The sequence below is a fragment of the Seriola aureovittata genome, chromosome 5 (genome assembly GCF_021018895.1).
Source record: "Seriola aureovittata isolate HTS-2021-v1 ecotype China chromosome 5, ASM2101889v1, whole genome shotgun sequence".
NCBI lineage: Eukaryota > Metazoa > Chordata > Actinopteri > Carangiformes > Carangidae > Seriola > Seriola aureovittata.
In genome coordinates, this window is record NC_079368.1 from 5,251,461 (window position 1) to 5,268,222 (window position 16,762).

A 16,762-nucleotide genomic window follows, 5' to 3' on the forward strand; every position below is an offset into this window, starting at 1 on the left:
GCTCGAGGTGGAGCTGATTTAACTAAAGTATTGGATAGGTAATATGGAAAATCTCATAGACATTTGTAACCATAATAGAGTCCTAAAAACTTTATAGTTTTGCCAAGTATAGTTAGAAACATTTCACCTGTTTTAATGCAAATCAACTTGTTAAAAATGTTGTGGAAATGAGTCTCTGTATCGTGAAACATCAGCAGGCTGTGATAGAAATAGAAAATAGAATAGAAAAAGTTGATTTTAGAAGTTAATTTGCATTGAAGATAGGTCGAAATATCCCTGCTACACTGCCTGCAGATATCTTTCACTTTCTAAGAAAGAAAGAAAACAGAATTTTAAGGAACTAGTTGCTGACTAAAATGTCTTGATGAGGGAAGTTTTTAGAAGCTGATAGCAAAATGACTGTCAGTCGGGTAAAAAGTGTGATATCTAAAAGAGGAAATGTAGTGGAGGAGAAGTATATAATAGTATAAATTAAAAATACTGAAGTGACATACAAGCACCTCAAATCTGTTCTCAAGTGCAGTGCCTGAGTAAATGTACTTGGTCACATTACTGAACCAGTATAGTGCATATGGTTTATTTGTTTCAGTAAATACAGGAAACACAGTAATGGCATTTCTATGGACTACACTTTGCGTTGTCGTCATGGTGACTGCAGCCATGTCTAAACCAGTAAGTAGCTCTTTTATTCTGTTATTACATCTATACCAATGCAAAGCAATGTAAGAGGACTTTCATGTCACCTTCCTTATTATAAAAACAGGTCTGTCTAAGTGAAGATGAGGATTCATCCAAGTCATCAGAGTCCAGAGACTCCGGTTCATCAGAAGAGACTGACACTCACATTCGGGATTCACAAGACCCCCTGCAGCCAGCGTTTACAGAGACAGACAGGCCTAATGCTAAAGAGCAGACCGACCCCCTGAACACTGCAGCCCTACTTCCCTCTGCAGACTCGGGGCTTTTTCCAGCCACGCTCAACACTTCAGCTCTGCCAGACCCTGAGGACCCTCAAACCTCCACTGACATTGATGCTTTACAGCTCATGCCAGAAGATCCTTCGCAAACTGCTCTTGGCATGGACATTTCTCAAGATATGCCTGGTACTGATCCTGCACAGAACTCAATGAACACTGACACTGTGCATGTTTTACCAGAAACAGCGGTCTCACTACACCCAGGGAAAACAGAAACTGATATAATCATAAGTGTTGGTGGAACAGCTCAACCACAAGTCATCACCACCACCACCACCTCCACTACGTACCAAGGATTCCCCCGGGGTGCCACTCCACCCTTTCCTCCACACATTATCAAACCAACACTTCCACCATTCTCCGGAACCCCTCCCCTGCCAATCCCAATCGTCACCTCCCTGACTGCTAGTCCTGGTTCTTTCATTTTACAGTTCATGACCCCTGAGCCGGATCCACCCAGAGGAGACAGCAAGTGATCCAAGAAACTGATCGATTTCAGTTTCAGTTCCACTTCAGGTTACTGGCTTGGCCCATGTTTGTTCTAGATATATGTAGCGTTGTCTTGATACTTTGTAATAGTCTCTGCTATATAAATACAACTGAAATGTATTGATGTTTATTAGCTACAACACCATGTGATTAAATGCTCTTATCTCTAATTTAATGAGTGGTTCTGAAGAAAACACACTACAATACTGTTAAGTAAAGTTATGTTATTTTTTTATTGGGAGTTTGTATTACTGTCATTGTAAACATAACCACACTTCACATCTGCAAATAACAAAGGATCATTTGTCACAGCAGTCATACCAAAAATTACAGTAGGACATGTCTGTTATGAGAGGGAGACATCCGATTGCTGCATGTGTTGCAGTTGAAATTAGAATAAATTTCTGATCAAAGAGGTGATGGAAAATTAGATCCACACTCAGGAATTAAGTCAGATGTAGAAAAATACAGTTTAATCTTTGACTCACATGCAGAAACTGTAGTACAGGAGGTGCAGATGCTGCACTGAGGATGGTCCACACGTGGACTGAAACATCTGCATCTTTTTGAGGTTTGTTTACTGCACAAATGCCCTGCGACTCCTTCCCTTTCACTCAGTCCATTTTTAAGTGAGTGTGCAGACGATATTAATCACGTGGACTTATAGCTGAGGCTAGTTTTTCATTTTCAGTTGTGTCTGAAACATTTTCAAGCCTGGTGGAGTGGTAAATATAGCTTTGCAGGCAGGTTTAATGTATATGACAAGTGGACACACCTTTGTTCAAACAAAGAGCATTTCAATAGGATGTCTGGCACAGTTCCTGAACTTAACAGAAGACAATCACAACTGGTGAGATGGTCCAGCTGAATGTCACTGAATGGTTGGCTGCAACACTAATGTGCTGTGGGTGACTCAGGTTGATCTTGCTGTTCGGGTTCTGTGTCAGTCTCTGCCTCATTCTCAGTGTCCTGCTCTGACTGTTGTTGCTGAGGCGGCTGGATGAGTCCTCCCTCCTGTGCTGTGTTGTAGGAGCCACAGCCGCTGCACTTTATGCCCAGCACGTGGAAAGGTACCGCACAGTGGGCTACGCAGTCATTACATATTATCTATAGTGAGGAAAAACAAAGGCGATGGATTACATGTAAAGATAACCAGTTGGATGATAACTAACAACGGTCATCAAGGCCCATTTCTATTTAATTGTAGAAAGTGGATTGAAATGAAATGCAAAACACCGGGCTGATTCATCAGTACTTCAAAACTTCTTTATTTAACATAAACAAAAGTATTACTTGGACATTTTATTGTATATATTAAGGTCTTACTTTGACAGTGGCACCCTGGTATTCAGTGGGCATCGGTGACTGAGCGATCTCTATGTCTATCTGATCCCAGTGGTCCTCCATGTTCCAGGCAGAGTGCATACACAGAGGGCAGCGATATGCTCTGAAACAAACACGGAAAAAATAACATTTAGTGGGAGGTGTTATTCAGTTCCTTTAGTAACCAGGCTACTGTTACTCGGTAATCAGGTTTATCACCTACCCCAGACCTTATTTTGGAATCATGGTTTACTTATTCAGCAAAGTGCCCAGTCGCAGAAACCAGTTTTCTGCCTTAGTTTATGGTTAAGAAACCAACTTACTGGAGAAAGCCAGCTGTATCCTGGTTACTTGATTGCACGTAAACACACTGACTGATGCAGGACTCAACTGTTTCAGAAATATTTATGTCAAACAAATTAATAATACCTAACTTTGGAAAATACCATATCTTACTCAACTAAACAATTCCCAGGGAAAAGGACTTATTAGACATACCCTGTTCTGACCATGTCATCAAAGCAGGTCCTGCAGAGAATCAGAAAAACATGTTAACTGTTACATTTATCTCATAACAGATCTTCAAATATTATTACTACATGAAAATAAACCACTATACTTATTTAGGGATTATTTAAGGCTTGACAATATAATATTTTGATTTAGTAGTCTACATCATCAACATTTGAATATCCTTTCAACTCTCTTCTCTTCATATTTAATTATATTATATTTCTTCTCTTATATTGCTAATACCATTGTACTATTAGATTTTTTTAACTGTGGTATAGAGAGTAACCACTCTGCTTTGTGTCTGTCAGGCCTAAATCTAAGATTCTTGTATTTTTCCATCTTTGTAATTACAAATTATGCACAATTCAATCCCACAATCCTGAGCTACGTGTCTTTAGGGAATAATGGAGTCATACTTGTGTAAAAGATGGCCGCATGGAAGAACGTGAGCCCCAATTCTGGACGTGTGAATATCCTGTACATACAGAGGAAAATCATATCACACTGTAGAGAAAGCAAAGGACTGAATAAATCCAACATCCCTCTGTATAGCAACCAATGTATTATGTGTTTTATTACCTCCATACACACTGGACAGTTCTGCCTTGACACATTTTCAACACACTGAAACGTAAAAAATAATAGTAAATAAAAGCAGTGATGATACTACAGACAAATACGATGTGTGTGCATTGGAAACAGGTGCAGGGTAATAATCACCTTGTGGTTTCCCCGTAGATCCTGGGCTAAACACAGATTGCACTTCTCACAATGGAAATACTTCTCCCTGGGCCCAATCCTGTAGGGACCAAAACACAGTGGCACTGACACAGGTGTCAATCACCTCATGCATGAATAACATGTGAACGGATGCTTGAGGACGACACACCAACACTGAGCTTGTAGATTACTTCAACACATGGAAGCAAAAACAAAACCGCCAGTGGCAAAGTGGGACAGGAAAAGTCATTGGCAGAATCACACAGGGATACTGCAACATTATTTTTTGCACTGACAAGTTGAAACATCAGTGTATGCATTAGTATGGCAGATTTGAAAACCCAGTGAAATACCAAATTACTGATTGTGGAGTCAGCTGATTTAGAAACACTGAAATCTAACATCAGGATGTTACAAACAAACATCACAACATTGAGATTTTGTCCTTGAATTAACTTGAATTGTTGTGTAGAAAGAAAAAGACAAATACTGCATCCCTCTTTAAATGGGTCTTCGTCTTGAGACATTTTTACTTTTGTTTCCCAATTATCCATTGTTATAGTAAGTATCTTCTACTGGGGTTATAAGTATAAAAAGATATGTAACTATGTAGCTATATAACAAGTATTCTCTAAGCTCTACTGTTTCTTACCTGCATATTCCACAGGGTTGACAGTGGTACTGCTTCTTATCCTTGTCGAACAAGTGGCAAATGTCACAGTAATACTCCCCAAACTGCACATGACACTGCTGGCAGGTCTTCTGTGCCTAAAAGAGTGAAATCTCACATTTGTACCATTGATTTATCTTGATGTGAACTAACCACCACGTGCATGACTACAATATAAAATAAAGATCAAAGCGAACGTGAGATTAAAGATCACTGCTACAGCTGAGAGTGGAGTTGAAACATATCGGTTGCAGGTGTTTTTTTTTTTTCTTGTTACCTGCTGCACTGTCTGACACGCAGAGCACTGCACCTCCCTGACTTTGAAGCGATCCATCTGGTGGTTTTCCTCTGCGTCATGACACAGCCGACACACGTACAGTTTACCACAGCAAGGCGCCTGCAGTGCATAGAAACATAATGTCAATCATACTTTTATTAGATATTAGAAGCTGATACCGCAACTATTCTTTATTTCTGGCTGCTACAACTCTGGAAGTTTATAGAAAAGCCAAATTAAAGTTTCAGGGACTTTTTAAAAAGGCCTACATATATGTTACAAATAACCAGCACGTATGACTGAGATTGTGACTAATAATATAATTTAACAGATAATCCAATACTATCAAAACTTCAAACCCCATTGTGGACTTTGTTATGCAGCTAACACATACGAACCATGAAGACACTAACTAATGTGTCATAAAGATACAGTTGTTGCGTTAAGTAAGCGTTCAGGTAACTAACTAACGTTAGCTATGAGCTAAAAGAGTAGCTCCAATCGTTATAGCAGAGTTACAGCTAGTCATATTTAACACCACTATGCCTCCATCTTGCATGTTATAAAAATATACACATTTCATTTGAAAAAGTTAACTCACTTTCAATAGGCAGCTGCGTGCATAATGCTCACAACCTACAGGAGAAGCCATGTTTTCTCCGTGTCTCTTCTTCGCGGCCAGTGGGAGGCTGCCCGCTTTTCTTCTTCTTTGTTTTTGACAGCGTAGACTCCACATTACTGCACCCCTCCGTTTGAGATGCCCACCAAACCCGTGAGCAAATTGCTTTCATTGGTTAAGTGTTAAAAAAAAAAAATTGCAGTGACAAACAAGGTGATATGGCACAACATCTGTGGCCCCATTTCCTCTTTTTATCATATTTTATGAAATAATTTTCAGGTGAACCTCCGTACAAACTTCAAGGAGAGCCATCATTTAATTTCGTATTTAACATTAGGTCAAATAATGAGATCGATCGCCTTTTGATACACTGCAGTAATAGATGTTTTCCTCTGTTCGTCTGCTTTCTCCTCTTTGTCTAATAATTCATACTCTCCAGTCCTAGATTGCAGATATCTTGATAATCTATGCCCTGACCGCAAGTGTTACGGGCGCCGCTGGTGTAGTGGTATCATGCAAGATTCCCATTCTTGCGACCCGGGTTCGATTCCCGGGCGGCGCACCAATTTTGCTCCTGTAACTATCAGCGTAAATTAAAATGTTACAAATGTAGCAGTGAGAGTTATTGAATGGTAGCAAATAACGCCAACAGTCTAATCAAATACGTTGTATATTACCCTTTAACTGACTGTATCATAACCATTTCCCAGATGTGTCCAGCTTCTATTTCCTCTAACGTTTGGCACTTTTGTCAATTAAGCTATGACGAGGAATAGTTTCATGGAAATATAATTTTGCAGTTATGCAAGACTGCCGGTAACGTGCTATATGTGCAGTTTTTGCCGTACAGATGTGGAGGCACATCTTTGTGTGTGGGAGAAAAAGCGCTTGATTTTGGCTTCATTTCAGCGCGCAGGTTGACGCTGCTGACGCCGCTCCTCCGCCATCTTCAACTTCCTATTGTTTGCATCAGACTGAGGCTGTCTGCGGTGTGTGTGAGAGCAGAATCGGCCACCGATCTGTCATTAAATAGTTGATACAGCCTTAACGTTCGCGGTCGCTAAAGTTGAGCACAAACAATTTGTATGTCATTGGATTAAAGACCTCTCAGGACGCTACCACTAAACCTTGATGATGGAGGACGATCAACCCAGAACCTTGTGAGTAACAGCGGCCCTGTCTATGTCCTGGAATTGGAAGGCTCCGTGTAACTACGGCGCGTCCGAAATGTTTCCACGTTGTTGTTTCAATTAAAAACTGTAAAACCTTGTAATTTTGACACACATGGACATTTAACTCGCATTAGCATTTCATGTCGACAATATTTGCGTCTGTAAATGTATTAAGACAAATGCGATTTTCGACATGAACGTAAAGTTCTGTTTGATTTTGCCGTAGAAATAGACGGAACCGTAACTCGCCTGAAAATGAAACTGAACGGCTAGTTAATGCTAGCTATCATTAGCTAAACAGTTGGAAGCTATACCGCCGCTTCTTCTAAAATGCACACGTTTTCGAGGAATAGCCATATCCCCAAAATTAGTCTTAATTTCTTACTAATAGACAGGTATTAGCTAGACCCTCACGAAAACGATGTAATTTTACAAAACGCCGTTAGCTGCCAACCCACTTAGCATGAGGCCCGTTTATACCGGCTAGCGTTATCTTTAGCTAGCCGGTAGACAAGCCACGTCAACGGTCGGAGAGACGGCACGGGATAGCACCAGAAAGGGGGTGACCATACTCTAGTTGTTTGTGTAAAATTGAGACTATCCCCAGTGGTATTTAGTCCACGACCATTGTTGATTTTATGCTAAAATAATGAATTGTTGTGGGTTGTAGCTAGCCCTGTTAACTAGCCTTTGTTTGCATGCTACTTCCTGTTTGACAAAGACTGAACTCCCTCATCTCTCTCCTTGTTTGCAGGTATGTGGGGAATCTGTCCAGGGATGTCACTGAGCCCCTTATCCTGCAGGTCTTCACACAGATTGGACCCTGCAAGAGCTGTAAAATGATAGTTGATGTGAGTGTTATTCCCTTGTGTGGTATATATTGTTTGACAATATGAAATACAATCAACAGTGGCTGGATAGGTTGTGGTGCCATGAAGGTCTCAATCTACACATATGCTTGATACCGATTTTCCTCTTCCAGTCTGTTATATCAGGCCTGACACGCCAAGATACAGTAGGTGACTCTTGTCATGAGTGACTAAATAGTCACTCTTGCTGTGGACTTAACATCAGTCTTGTTTTCCCGTTGACAGACGGCTGGAAATGATCCGTACTGCTTTGTGGAGTTCTATGACCACAGGCATGCTGCTGCCTCATTGGCAGCCATGAATGGAAGGAAAATAATGGGTAAGGTAAGCTATCGTATCTACAGGGTGAGTGGGGATGGGTGGGCATCGGGTGTGGGGATTTAGGTTGTGTGTCTTCCTAAAAAAACAAATAGTGAAGTGATAGCATTCATATTCCAGTACATAGATAGGTTTTCCAACTGACAGGGGGAAGCTGCTGCAGCCAGTTTTCAAATCAGATCTTAATCATTTTGAAGATGGCCAGAAAGTAGTGTTTCTGTTAGAAAAATTGGTTCATTAGCTGATACCTATTGGTCTTGAATTCCTCCACATCTACCACCTCAGATGGTAGATGTGGAGGAATGTTGGCAACATGTGACATTAATGTTTAAGGCAAATTCATGTTTGAGAAGTAATTGACAGAAACACAAGTCAGGGCTCCACTGAACAAGCCTGTACTGTCAAAATATTCAAGACCATGTAAACTACATTGTAAAGAAAGCAAAACACAAATGTCAGGTTATCTTGAACATTAGAGCAAACCATTAACATTTTGATTTCCCACTTTTAAAAGACCACAGGACATTCTAAAAGAATATTAAAGTGGTGCTGGATGGTGTAATAATGAGTTGAGCTTCTGGAGTCAGTGTCAGACTGAGCAGCCACTGTTCAAGTGATTTGCATTGCACTGGTCACAGTTGCAGATAAGTTTTGTAACTTTCAGTGATACTTGCATTTGTTATTATTGGCTTATGCCTCGCATTAAAATGCATTGCATCGATGCCCCATTCAAATCATACCATGGTTGTACTCTTTGCTCTTATGCTAATAAATTCCTACACCCAGTTGTGAAATTGTTTGAGTCACAAACGGTAGTTCCAGTTGTTCTTAATTCGGTGTTAAGTTAATTCAGGTACTAAGATTTGGTACAAGAGAAAAATCTTCCTGTACTTTGTCAGTTGATGTGCACAGGACAGAAGTTAGGGAAAAGGCACCATATCACATTAAATAAATAGTACACAAATAAGTCCTTTTTAGTCAGTCCTTAATTCATACAACCTCACATGGGAATTACCAGGTTTTACTGTAAATGTTGTAAACATACCCCACCTGGCCTGTTCTCTCTCTGCCCCTCTCCATAGGAGGTCAAAGTCAACTGGGCCACGACGCCAACCAGCCAGAAAAAAGACACAAGTAGTAAGTACAAGTCCTTGTCAGTGGGCATATACACTTCATTGGCAGTATATTCAGTACACCTAGTTAAGACTAATGCAACAGCTAATAAATCCCCTCTAAAACAGTTTCAACACAAACAGAACTTTATAACCTTTAAGGAGGAGGATTTATTGCAGGACTGTTGTATTAGACTCCATCAATTTTAGCTAGGTGCTCCTAATAATAAACAGCCAACTGAATGTTTACTTTATGACATTAATACATTGTAAAAGTCTGATTCATAAATGAAAATTGCAGAGAATGATTTACACTGCATATATGTTTACATATATTCCTAAACCTCATTTTCTTGTCTGTTGGATTGTGGTTTTCCCAGGATGACACTTGTTTTGACCTTTCTCTACTAACAAGCTGATTAAAAATGTGCAAATACAGACAGGAAGTCAAGATCTTGGAGAGACCATCAAAGCTTGAAATAGTGTGTATTAACATATACCGTGTTTAAACTGCTTTCCCTCCTACAGATCACTTTCATGTCTTCGTTGGAGACCTCAGTCCAGAAATAACTACAGAAGACGTCAAAGCTGCCTTTGGTCCATTTGGCAGGATATCGTAAGTTTTAAGCTAATATTTACACATGAAGATTCAGAGCTGCAATTATCGGTCAATTAATTGATCGACAGAAACTTTTCAAGTAAAAAATGCCAAATATTCTGAGGTTCTAGCTTCATAAATCTGGAGATTTGCTGTTTCTCTGTTTTATTTTATTGTAACTTGAATGTGTTTGGAGAAAATATTTACGGACACCACTAAGGACTTTGGGAAAATGTGATTGCTGGTTTTGCAATTTTTTTGACATTGAATAGATCAAACAGTCAATCAATCGTAAAAGAATCAAAAGATTAATATATTACAAAGATAATTTTTAGATGCTGCCTTACAACGATAACAAAATCAGGTATCGACAATGGAAAATGAGGCCATGCTCTGACAATGGGAAGTAATGTTTTTCCCATTTCTGCCTCATACCAATAGAAAATGGAAGAAACCTTTTGGCACATACACTATATACATATATATATATATATATATATATATATATACATATGGAGGCTTAGCCCTGGTCTAGAGACGTATCATTTTAATTAAAGCTGAAACAAATAAGCCATTAGTATTATTTTTTTTTTTTTTAAACAAAAATGTCAAATTTCATCAATTCACAGCCTCCATCTTTTCAAATGTGAATATAGGTTGTTTTCTTTATCATCTATTGATCTGAGTATTTTGGGATTTTCATTGAACAAAACGGACAGTTTGAACACGTCGGATTTTGGGAAACTGTGTAAGGAAATTTGAAGAGCAAAGTAGTTAGTCAGTTGTAGCCCTAATTTCAGTTTGAGATTTCATTAAGAAGCTTCTTCCTTTTCATACAGTGAAGGCGTCATGTAGGGGCTGCATGTTTCTGATGTTTTCCTGTTGGTGTGTTTGTCCACAGAGATGCTCGTGTTGTGAAAGATATGGCTACAGGGAAATCTAAAGGCTATGGCTTTGTGTCTTTCTTCAACAAATGGGTGAGTAGACATCATTGTGTTGATACTGCTGTTAATGGTGGGGTTCTCAAAGCGTTATTATTTCTATAAGGTATTCTTGATAGAATAGAATCTTTATGCCTTGTTATATTAAAATAGCACATTGTCACATAGGTTACTTCTTAATTTGTGTTCGGTTTCTCTAAAGGAACACATTCTTGATTTTGCATTACTAGACTCCAGCTTAATGCAATAACCAGATTCTTTCTTGGTTTCCAGGATGCAGAGAACGCCATTCAGCAGATGGGGGGTCAGTGGTTAGGAGGCAGACAGATTCGAACTAACTGGGCCACAAGAAAGCCCCCCGCCCCAAAGACGACCTATGAAAGTGCGTTATCATCGGTGTGCACGTTTTGCTTGCTTACGATGTTGGATTCACATGTTAACAGTGGCTTTGTCTTTGTATTTCCCTCCCAGATAACTCCAAGCACCTATCCTTCGATGAAGTAGTGAATCAGTCCAGCCCCAGTAACTGCACTGTGTATTGTGGTGGAGTCAGCACAGGACTGACAGGTGAGAAGTACTGATGATGAACCAGGGAGCAACATTCTTTCAATGACGCCAAAACTAACAACAAATTTATCCTATTAAGTAAAATCTGCGTAGGTGTAGCTTATTCCTCTGCACCACAGGACTCGGTTAATGTTCTGACACACACTTAACTTAAACCATATGATTTCAATGGATGATATGATTATTACCTGTGTTAACTTTATGTTAGCCACTGCAATAGATTAGCTAAGTGTATTCCACAACCACCATAATCAAGATGCCAGTATGCCACGTTTCTCAGGCAGCATCTGGTTTTTCACGACACATCAGCAGATATAGTTTGATATCTGATGTTCCCTTTCTGTTTGACTTTCAGAACAACTGATGAGACAGACCTTCTCTCCCTTTGGACAAATCATGGAAATCAGAGTTTTCCCAGACAAAGGCTATTCATTTGTGAGGTATGTGGATGTTTCATATTAACTTCCCGCTTTTCTTTTTTTCCCCCTTTTTAAAGAAAGGTCAAAGTTCGACACACTGGCTCTTGATCTAGTCCAGGGTCCTGCTTACTTCATTGTAGAAGGGAGAGGGAACCTGCTGTAGACATCTGGAGCCAATGATATAACATGTTTTTAAATGATGTGACCAGCGTGGGTTATATCTACATGTAGGATTTAGATCGTCTGTTTTTCGTTTGCAGAAATAATTGTAATTATTAACGCAGGGTTTTATCCCACATATGTGGCATTTGTGAATTCTGCTGCCTTGTATTTATTTTTAATGACTTGCTGATGATGTTTGCTAAACAGAAGTTCTGTACATGTGTTGGTTAACCAGGCAGCCCATATCATAAGTATTGATGGTAACAGAGCATATCTCCAGCAGGGGTGTTGTCACTGTTGCTGAGTAAATATCTGTGAAATGAGGTTCAGCGTTTCCTTAGTGGCTCTCTCCCTCTGTTTTTGTCCAGGTTTAACTCCCATGAGTCAGCAGCCCATGCCATTGTGTCAGTGAATGGCACTTCAATAGAGGGCCACATAGTCAAATGCTACTGGGGTAAAGAAACCCCGGACATGATGAACCCGATGCAGCAGATGCCTATGCCCCAGGTAAATATGCAATGTATTGTACATGCATAAATTAAACGGCATCTAAATACTGTCTCCATAGAGATTATAGTATAGTAGTAAGTCTGCCAGTTAGTGCTGACAGTGTGTCCTGAGTCTATCTAACTTCAACATGAGTTGATTTGAAAACCATAACCGTGGAAGTGTTTAACGTCACAATGAGAAGTTATTTAACAAGCATTTTGCCCCCATCATTTACTGTATTTCATATTAAAGGGGGGATATGAACTTTACGCAAAGCAGGCAGTGATTATTTAAACATATTTCAATGGGCTTAATCTGTTGCTACCATGAACCACACTTACACCATGCCTGTATATTGTACTGTATCCTGCAGCAAAACAAGATGGGCTTCGCTGCAGCCCAGCCCTACGGCCAGTGGGGCCAGTGGTACGGCAACGGGCCCCAGATTAGCCAGTATGTCCCGAACGGGTGGCAGGTCCCCACCTACGGTGTCTACGGCCAGGCTTGGAATCAGCAGGGCTTCAAGTAAGTAGCACGGTGTGCACAGGGCTCCCCTTCACCGCCTCCTCCTACTCCAGCACCACCAGAGTTCCCCTTCAAGACCGGGCCGCGAGAGCCAGCTCTGGCCACAGGAGGGAGCCATGACCTCCCTTCCCCAACCCCACCTCCTCCCTCCTCCCCTCACCAGCCCCTCATCTTGAGAAGATTGAGAAATAAGAAAACACACACACAAACACACACACAGAACAATCTGAACTTTTTAATTTTGGTGTTAATCATGTTGCAGTGTGTTATCACAGCACATCCTAGTTACTGAAGGGTTTTGTTCCAAAATGTTTCTGTCAATTGAATTACAGTTGATAATACTACAAACCTGTCAGCTAGCCCGTAAATGATTGTGAGAAAACTGCCTTAAACAAGCTAAAAAAGTATTTTTATTCATTTCAGTAAATTTAAAGATAATTGACAGAAACAAGATAAATGCTAAAAGCTCAGAACAAAGTTTCACTGTCCACATCCAGGGAGAGTTGATTGATGAAGAATGCGTTTCCCTTTTTGTAAGAGTGCCCACTGTGTGTAAGAACTGTGTTCTTTAAGGCTGTTCATTTGTTTTGTATGTCTGTGTTCATGTTAGAGCTTTTTACATATTTTTCTTTTTGATTTCGTTGATTTATTTTTACATTTACCTGAGGATTTGATTTGTATATGGATGTCAGTAGGACATGTTAAATATCATTTATAGGTTATCAAATTTTGTTTTTGTTTAGACAGCCTATGTGCAGTGATGCTTTGTGCGCTCAAGAAAAATAAAGGAGAGGCCATATGTTGTTGACAGTCTAACAGTCTTCTTGGTGAATAGGTGTATAAATAGGCTCTGTACAAAGGTGTGAGGTAGATGTAACTGAAAACAGTGTGCGAGTGTCGAATGTACAGTAAATGCACAATTCCTAAGACGGAGGCGAGGCCTTTCTTGACTTGAAATTTAAAGATAAAACTTTTATCCTGTATAAGCTGTCTATTCTCCACACTGAACTTAGAATTTAATTTTATTACACGAGTGATAAAAGACTTAAAATACATCATGTGAATTAGGTGAGAACGTACGTGTACTTTGTGGCCAAATGTAGAAGTGTTGCAAGAGAAACGAAGATGATCTACATGTCTGTACACAGTGTGGCTTATCTGTCTATAGGCTGCATACAGCTGTTTTAATGTTCTCGGTTATCAGCAGTCGGGGGGTGGGGGGGTTAGAGAGGAATATTTAGCTTGCTGCGCTTAGCCTGTATGCTCTTTGTCTGCTTGTCCACCCATGTTTAATCAAATGACACTTTTGGCCCCTCCAAAGAGCCCTCCACTTTCTGCTAGCTTGATTTTTGCCTAGCCTGCCTCACCCTCACAACCTCTGATAACTCTATTTGCCTTCTTGTTCTCATTCTAGCCTGTCCAGATTCTAGTAGCTCTAATATAAACCGTCCTTTGCTCCCTTTCGCCTTGTCTCCTCTAACCTGCTGGCATTTTGTCCTTCTGTCTCTCTCTCTCTCTCTCTCTCTCTTTACCTCGTTTTTTGCAGTCACTTACCGGCCAGTGCTGGGTGGACTGGCATGAGCGCCATCAGTAACGGTGGGGTTATGGAGCCTACACAGGGATTGAATGGGAGTATGCTAGCCAACCAGCCTGGTATGGGAGCTGCTGGATACCCCACACACTGATAAGTGGGCAGGGTGGGAGATTTGTCAACCATCAGCCTCTTATTGGCTGTACGGTGCCCCGCGGGGCTGTGTAACACCGCCTCCATTTGTGGCAGGACTAAGACTTTTACTGGGATGTGGATCCTAATGGGAAGGTTGACGTCTATAAGAGATGTAAATGGGATTTCATGGGGGGGTTGAGGTAACGGGAGCCAGGGAGGAGCGATTTGACCCACACAGGTATTTACACCCTTTGTGGAAGGCAAGACTGGCCATGAACCAGGGCTCTTACCATTTTTAAGTTAACTGTAAATGAGTATAAAACTGTAAAGGAGAAACTTTTGGATTTTTTTTTTTTTCCGGGTTTTACAAATTGCTTCCATTTTCACATCTTTCCTCTCAGACAGCCACTGAGGGGTTTGTAATTTTTTTTTTTTTTTTTTTTAAAGAAACTGTTAAAGTCTGAGTCGTGCTAAGTTATGACGCTTAGTTATTATTTGAGGAATGGAAATGTTTAATTTGTCCTCATTTTCTCTTGGATTAAAATCAATTGCAGGGATTGTTGCCACTGCTGTTTCTCTGTAAGGGCAGATAAATATTGCACAGTTTTTTCCTCTCTTGTACATGGACAAGTTTGACTACCAAGAGTGTTTCCTTTTTGCATTCCATTTCTCCTTCATATCTTTCAGACAGCCTCAAATCTTTTCGCCACTTGTAAATAACCATCCATTCATTCATCCATTCATTCATTCATTTGAAACAATGTAAGTAAAATGCTACTGTTAACTGTGGGTGCTTGCTTTCTCTTTTGTTTTGATAACTCGACAGTTAACTCCAACATTGTACGTAGCAGAGTGGCACTATGAAACGTGACACTGGCACAGTGCAACACTCATGATTCTTCCATGCAGGGATAAGACAGCATTGCCATGCAGTGCATACTTAAAATTTACACAATTCAAATGTTAAAGGGTGAACATGTTTGACACTTCTGATGTTTTTTTAAATATCTATTGAAACGCCAGTATTTTATATCAAAAATCTGAGTGGATTCAACCTTTACACTTGCTCTTTTTGCCAGAGAAATGGGGAGGCCTACATTGTAACTGTTGCCTTATAGAGCTGGTTTCTTTTAGCTGACAAGATCCTCTTTTTAATTAGGCAGTGCCTACAGACATTTTCAGACCCTTTTGTTTAGAAAGGTGTTAGCCCTGAGAACTGATGACTCTGCTACTGTAATCAATGTTTTCTTGCTTTGTCCAATTAAAATGCTAATGCACATAAACCACACAATGTGTTAGGTTTCCTTTTTCTCATGGACAGCTTCTTACTCTAGGAAACATTAATGGATATTTAATTCAGAAAGTGCTTTTCTAACTTAAATATATTTTTTAGCTTGACTGTTATTTCTGTTGTATGAAATGTTTTGCCTTGAAGATCTCAGAAGCTGAAAGAGGGTGTACGGCCTATGAGGCCACCAGATTCATTTCTCAAACTATTTGTATAAAACTCTAAAGAGACACTTTTACTACAAGAATCTTATTCATTATCAATATGTGCTTCAACATTAGTATCTATGAGGTCTGGGAAACTGGGATGTTTATGAGCTGCTTGACAGTCCATCAAAGTAAACATGAGTAAAAAAACATAAATCAGTAAACATGCGCTGTCACTATTGCACACTGGCAAATTAGTTAAGATGACACAGAAAAGTAATGAATGATACAGTTTCAATACAGTCAAGGGAAGTCCAGGTGTTGTGCATACTGGCTCACGGGAATACCTCACTGGGACACTTAGTAGAAATGAGCCATCATTCATGTTAATAATGACACCTGTGCTTTTCCTCCTCTGACAAGTCAACATGCTTGGTGTAAAAAAAGAAAAAAAAAGTCTTTAGCGGGGTGCTGGGAACTGGAGCACCTGAATGCTGAATGGAATGCAGAGATAATAATAGTAATTACACTCGTGCTCTTCACAGCAGACATTTTGACTTGTCTTGGCACGAAGTTAGTGTTTTAATCAAGGATAAACACTCACACTGTGCCCTCTGTGTTAAATAATAATAAACCAGAGTAAACAAAAAACAGATGTGTAGAATTTAGTCTAAATGAAAAACAATGAAACAGTAGGAGTTAAAGATAAAAATGATCAACCTCACTGATGTTATTACAATGTGGTTTCAGGTATTAATGACAAAGTTTATTGCATAAAGGGACAATAAAACACATGCAATGAAACATTAGTCAGACTTTACAGTTTCACTGTTCTCTGTTACAGCATCTGCAGCTCTGGAATAAACAAACCTCTGGTTCTGGTTTTATAGATGGGGAATCTG

The 16,762-nt window shown here is 39.9% G+C and overlaps 3 protein-coding genes and 1 non-coding gene across 4 annotated transcripts; 3 read left to right on the forward strand and 1 right to left on the reverse strand.

The window, feature by feature from the left end:
• The first annotated feature begins 559 nt into the window (after nucleotides 1-559).
• On the forward strand, nucleotides 560-1,594 carry LOC130168925 (mucin-2-like). The gene is made up of 2 exons (XM_056375282.1): nucleotides 560-672; nucleotides 764-1,594. The coding sequence occupies exons 1-2, from the start codon at nucleotides 610-612 to the stop codon at nucleotides 1,451-1,453; spliced, it is 753 nt and encodes a 250-aa protein (XP_056231257.1). The 5' UTR covers nucleotides 560-609; the 3' UTR covers nucleotides 1,454-1,594.
• Nucleotides 1,595-1,680: 86 nt separating this feature from the next.
• On the reverse strand, nucleotides 1,681-5,719 carry rchy1 (ring finger and CHY zinc finger domain containing 1). The gene is made up of 9 exons (XM_056375281.1): nucleotides 5,571-5,719; nucleotides 4,970-5,089; nucleotides 4,675-4,790; nucleotides 4,023-4,101; nucleotides 3,882-3,926; nucleotides 3,719-3,777; nucleotides 3,288-3,317; nucleotides 2,793-2,913; nucleotides 1,681-2,573 (listed from the first exon to the last, which is right to left on the reverse strand). Exons 1-9 carry the CDS (start codon nucleotides 5,703-5,705, stop codon nucleotides 2,361-2,363), a joined length of 918 nt encoding a protein of 305 aa, XP_056231256.1. The 5' UTR covers nucleotides 5,706-5,719; the 3' UTR covers nucleotides 1,681-2,360.
• A 360-nt stretch (nucleotides 5,720-6,079) lies between these two features.
• Nucleotides 6,080-6,150, forward strand: trnag-ccc (transfer RNA glycine (anticodon CCC)). The gene has a single exon. It is a non-coding gene; the product is annotated as a tRNA-Gly (tRNA).
• Nucleotides 6,151-6,540: 390 nt separating this feature from the next.
• On the forward strand, nucleotides 6,541-15,717 carry LOC130169678 (cytotoxic granule associated RNA binding protein TIA1-like). The gene is made up of 12 exons (XM_056376588.1): nucleotides 6,541-6,748; nucleotides 7,515-7,611; nucleotides 7,855-7,953; nucleotides 9,030-9,084; nucleotides 9,588-9,675; nucleotides 10,559-10,634; nucleotides 10,872-10,980; nucleotides 11,070-11,165; nucleotides 11,521-11,605; nucleotides 12,115-12,253; nucleotides 12,609-12,760; nucleotides 14,307-15,717. Exons 1-12 carry the CDS (start codon nucleotides 6,720-6,722, stop codon nucleotides 14,443-14,445), a joined length of 1,164 nt encoding a protein of 387 aa, XP_056232563.1. The 5' UTR covers nucleotides 6,541-6,719; the 3' UTR covers nucleotides 14,446-15,717.
• Nucleotides 15,718-16,762: the final 1,045 nt, after the last annotated feature.

What these genes read in the sequence shown, in the direction of transcription:
- LOC130168925 (XM_056375282.1), top strand. Translation starts at nt 610, where the DNA reads ATGGCATTTCTATGGACTACACTTTGCGTTGTCGTCATGGTGACTGCA. An exon ending in CTGCAGCCATGTCTAAACCA is followed by an intron (nt 673 to 763) that starts GTAAGTAGCTCT and finishes TTATAAAAACAG; the next exon opens with GTCTGTCTAAGTGAAGATGA.
- rchy1 (XM_056375281.1), bottom strand. Translation starts at nt 5,705, where the DNA reads ATGTGGAGTCTACGCTGTCAAAAACAAAGAAGAAGAAAAGCGGGCAGC. An exon ending in CGTGTCAGACAGTGCAGCAG is followed by an intron (nt 4,791 to 4,969) that starts GTAACAAGAAAA and finishes TCACTCTTTTAG; the next exon opens with GCACAGAAGACCTGCCAGCA. An exon ending in ACTGTCCAGTGTGTATGGAG is followed by an intron (nt 3,778 to 3,881) that starts GTAATAAAACAC and finishes CTGTATGTACAG; the next exon opens with GATATTCACACGTCCAGAAT.
- LOC130169678 (XM_056376588.1), top strand. Translation starts at nt 6,720, where the DNA reads ATGATGGAGGACGATCAACCCAGAACCTT. An exon ending in GAAGGAAAATAATGGGTAAG is followed by an intron (nt 7,954 to 9,029) that starts GTAAGCTATCGT and finishes CCCTCTCCATAG; the next exon opens with GAGGTCAAAGTCAACTGGGC. An exon ending in AGTCAGCACAGGACTGACAG is followed by an intron (nt 11,166 to 11,520) that starts GTGAGAAGTACT and finishes TTTGACTTTCAG; the next exon opens with AACAACTGATGAGACAGACC.